This window comes from Bison bison, unplaced genomic scaffold, assembly GCF_000754665.1.
Source record: "Bison bison bison isolate TAMUID 2011002044 unplaced genomic scaffold, Bison_UMD1.0 scf7180017864158, whole genome shotgun sequence".
Classification (NCBI taxonomy): domain Eukaryota; kingdom Metazoa; phylum Chordata; class Mammalia; order Artiodactyla; family Bovidae; genus Bison; species Bison bison.
Window position 1 is genome coordinate 4,446,426 of NW_011494730.1, and position 3,018 is coordinate 4,449,443.

The 3,018-nt window shown below is 36.7% G+C and overlaps 1 protein-coding gene across 2 annotated transcripts in view; it reads right to left on the minus strand.

The window, feature by feature from the left end:
- Positions 1-3,018, minus strand: part of USP40 (ubiquitin specific peptidase 40) — an 81,543-nt gene that overhangs the window by 28,568 nt on the left and 49,957 nt on the right. For both annotated transcript variants that reach the window (XM_010841236.1, XM_010841235.1), the window contains exons 19-20: positions 1,909-1,962; positions 1,053-1,141 (exon numbers count right to left, since the gene is read on the minus strand). In XM_010841236.1, the coding sequence (XP_010839538.1) occupies positions 1,053-1,141; positions 1,909-1,962 (143 nt within the window). The remainder of the gene's footprint in view (positions 1-1,052; positions 1,142-1,908; positions 1,963-3,018) is intronic.

Consider the following 3,018-nt stretch of genomic DNA (forward strand, 5'->3'; position numbering starts at 1 on the left):
CTCTCACGGATATTTATTCCACTATGATCTCCATCTCTTTCTTAGTCATTCCTCAAGGAGATTTGCAATTATTGTACACTGCAAGCATTAACTGTGTTTTTTCCGAGTCCTTAATTTGTGATCTTATTTTCTGTCCAGAGGCCCCATATACTTCAACTCCCAGAAACCCCAAAAAAAAAACGTAAACCTGATCTCGTCTGTTCAGTTTCTTACAGCCTTATTTTTCCTTTCTAATGCAATTCACTTGTCATGTTTCTCATTCTCTGAGCTTGTCATGTACTACTATTTGCTAGAGTTTGGGGAAGAACAAATTAAAGGGTCGGGGGTGGTTGGGAAACTAATGAAGTGGATTAGTTCCATTACAGGGATCCAGGAGCCAGGGGGATCTTGATATAGGAGTTCAGCTTACCCCGATACAGAGTCCTAACAGTAAGGACATCACTATGCCTTCTGGACTGTAATGAAAGTTTATTAAGTAGGCAGGGCTTCTTTCTGGCAAATGTCAGTCTGATAGTATTTTATACATAAAATGAACACTGATAAGAAAAAAGCTGCTGTGAGTCTATTATGGAAGGCAGTAATTAAACTCAAAATCAGTACACTGTATTTCATTAAATCTAAAATACTGCTGGTTGTTACTTATTATTTTATGTACCACTAAGAAAGCAAGCACAGCACCAGCTAGAGCTGTAGGAAGCCACTGACTGTGAGATGCACTAAATCTCCCAGATACTAAAATGTAGGAGGAAAGGGGTGAATTTTTATGAATTATGGTGGTTGAAACTAGAGGCCATTCAACTTTAAAGATCCCCCTTAACCACAAAATTTTCACAGGAAAACAATTTTATGAATATACTTTGATGTAACATTTTTGATTTAAACACAGAGAACTAACTATATGGATATATTCCTACAGATAAAAGGTATAAATCTAAGGAAAAGGAAAAATTTTTAAGAAAAACAGTATTACGTAGTTAAGGAAAGAATTTTGCAATTAAGGGCTTCTGATCATGGGAAGGTGGGTTTTGGTCTGTTGGGTGACCTCCTTTTACCTGAGAAGAAGTTGGTGCTTTTCCAGGACACAGTCCCAGTGAACTCCCCATCTTCAGTCCTGCTTCCTTCAGAGTGCATCTGTCTGGCACTATAAAGAATTTTGATAATGTGGCAAATGTTACTAATTCCTACCTCTTTGGGCAAAAGAATACACTGAGATAATCTTTCTTTGAAAATCAAGAATGTTAAAGAAGAAAACTGAGTTGTCCTCCATGCAAAAGGATTATATATATTCTAGTTGTTTGATTTCAGATTTTCTCACTCTAGAACACATTATTCTTGTTATCTGTACAACAGTGCTAAGAAGTAAGAGGCAGCTATGAATGTTCTAGATTCATACTTAACAAAAACCAGAAAGCTGTTGGTTGCAAGGATTATGTAATATTGTGAATTGATTCATGAATGATGGATTAGCTTCTTTCAAGTTTAAAGCTGTTGTGATGACTACCATGAACAGTTTGAGTAAATTAAGTCTAATGACAAGATACATTACAGAGGTTAAGAATCAAGTCTCTGGTTACAATGATAACTGGTGTCACAATAAAATTAGCAAAACAAAAACTTTGATAATAAACCTGGAAAGATGTAACTAGATCAAAACCATGACTAAAATGAGCATCAGTTAATCAAGAAGAAAGATGTTTTACTTTAGAAAACAGAGGTGACTGAAATTTGGGGTAAGACTTTCTGTAATTCATAAGGAAGACACCTGGATGACAGTATGGTTATAAACCAGTTTATAAAAGGTACCTTCAGAATATTAGGTATTAGAAGTCACTGTTTAAAGTAAACATGTTGACAAAGATAGATGGCATGATTATGTGCCAGCTTTTGAAGGCTAACAAAAAGATTTACCTGGACAAAGCAGTTTCCCATTTCTATCAATAGGCCTCAAACAGCTGTTCTCAGCTATAAATAAAAAGATGCTGGTTAGTGCAGCAAACAAACAAAAAAATAAAAGATACTCTACTGTGTTAATTAGCAAGAAGTTGAAAAACACAAACAAGAGACAAAAAAAAAAAACAAAACCCAGCAACAAAAAACCACGTACAGGCAATCTTCCCTTTGCGCAGCAGCACAGAACCATAAGGACCCTTGTGCAAGGTCAAACTGTGCAGAGAAATCTTAATTAGAAAAATTACGATCACACTGTGACTTTTAAAAATTTCTGTCAAAACATTAAAACTGTCAGTTATATGTGTACACTGAAATGAAAAAAATAGTAAAACTAATATTTACACTCCAATTTAAAACACTACAGACATGGAGAACTAGAATGTTTCCTTTGCAAAAAACAGATCAAGAATCGCTTAAACAGGGCCTGCTTTCTTCTCGTACAGCTCGAAGGACACGATGAGCATCTTCTTTGCCCCTGAGTGATACTAAGTCTGGATCAGCTTCCAGTATTTTATGCTTAGTAGTTTCAATTTCGTGAAATATCTCCAAGAGCTCCTTTAACATAAAGTTTTGTGCTGGCATCAGTTCTTCTGGGATTATTTTCATAACTTTTCATCATGACCACTTTCCTCACTTCTGTGAGTTCATGCTCACTGGCTCCTCTGGCTGCAGACCTTGAGTCTCTTGAATGACAATAATTGGCTCCATATATATTTGTTTCTTGCTTGCACTTTCACTGTTGTTGGCTAATTATTATTATTTTTTTTTTTTGGTAAAATATCACCTGGTTTTATCACTGGGAGAAAAGGAGACCATAAACTACACACTTTGCTGTCCATGTGGTGAAATGAACAGCAGCTGCGTACTGACCAGTTACTGACATGCTTTAAAGAGTGGTCACTGATTACAGCTCAGTTCAGTTCATTTCAGTCGCTCAGTTGTGTCTGACTCTTTGCGACCCCATGGACTGCAGCATGTCAGGCCTCCCTGTCCATCACCAACTCCTGGAGTTTACTCAAACTCATGTCCATTGAGTCGGTGATGCCATCCAACCGTCTCATCCTCCGT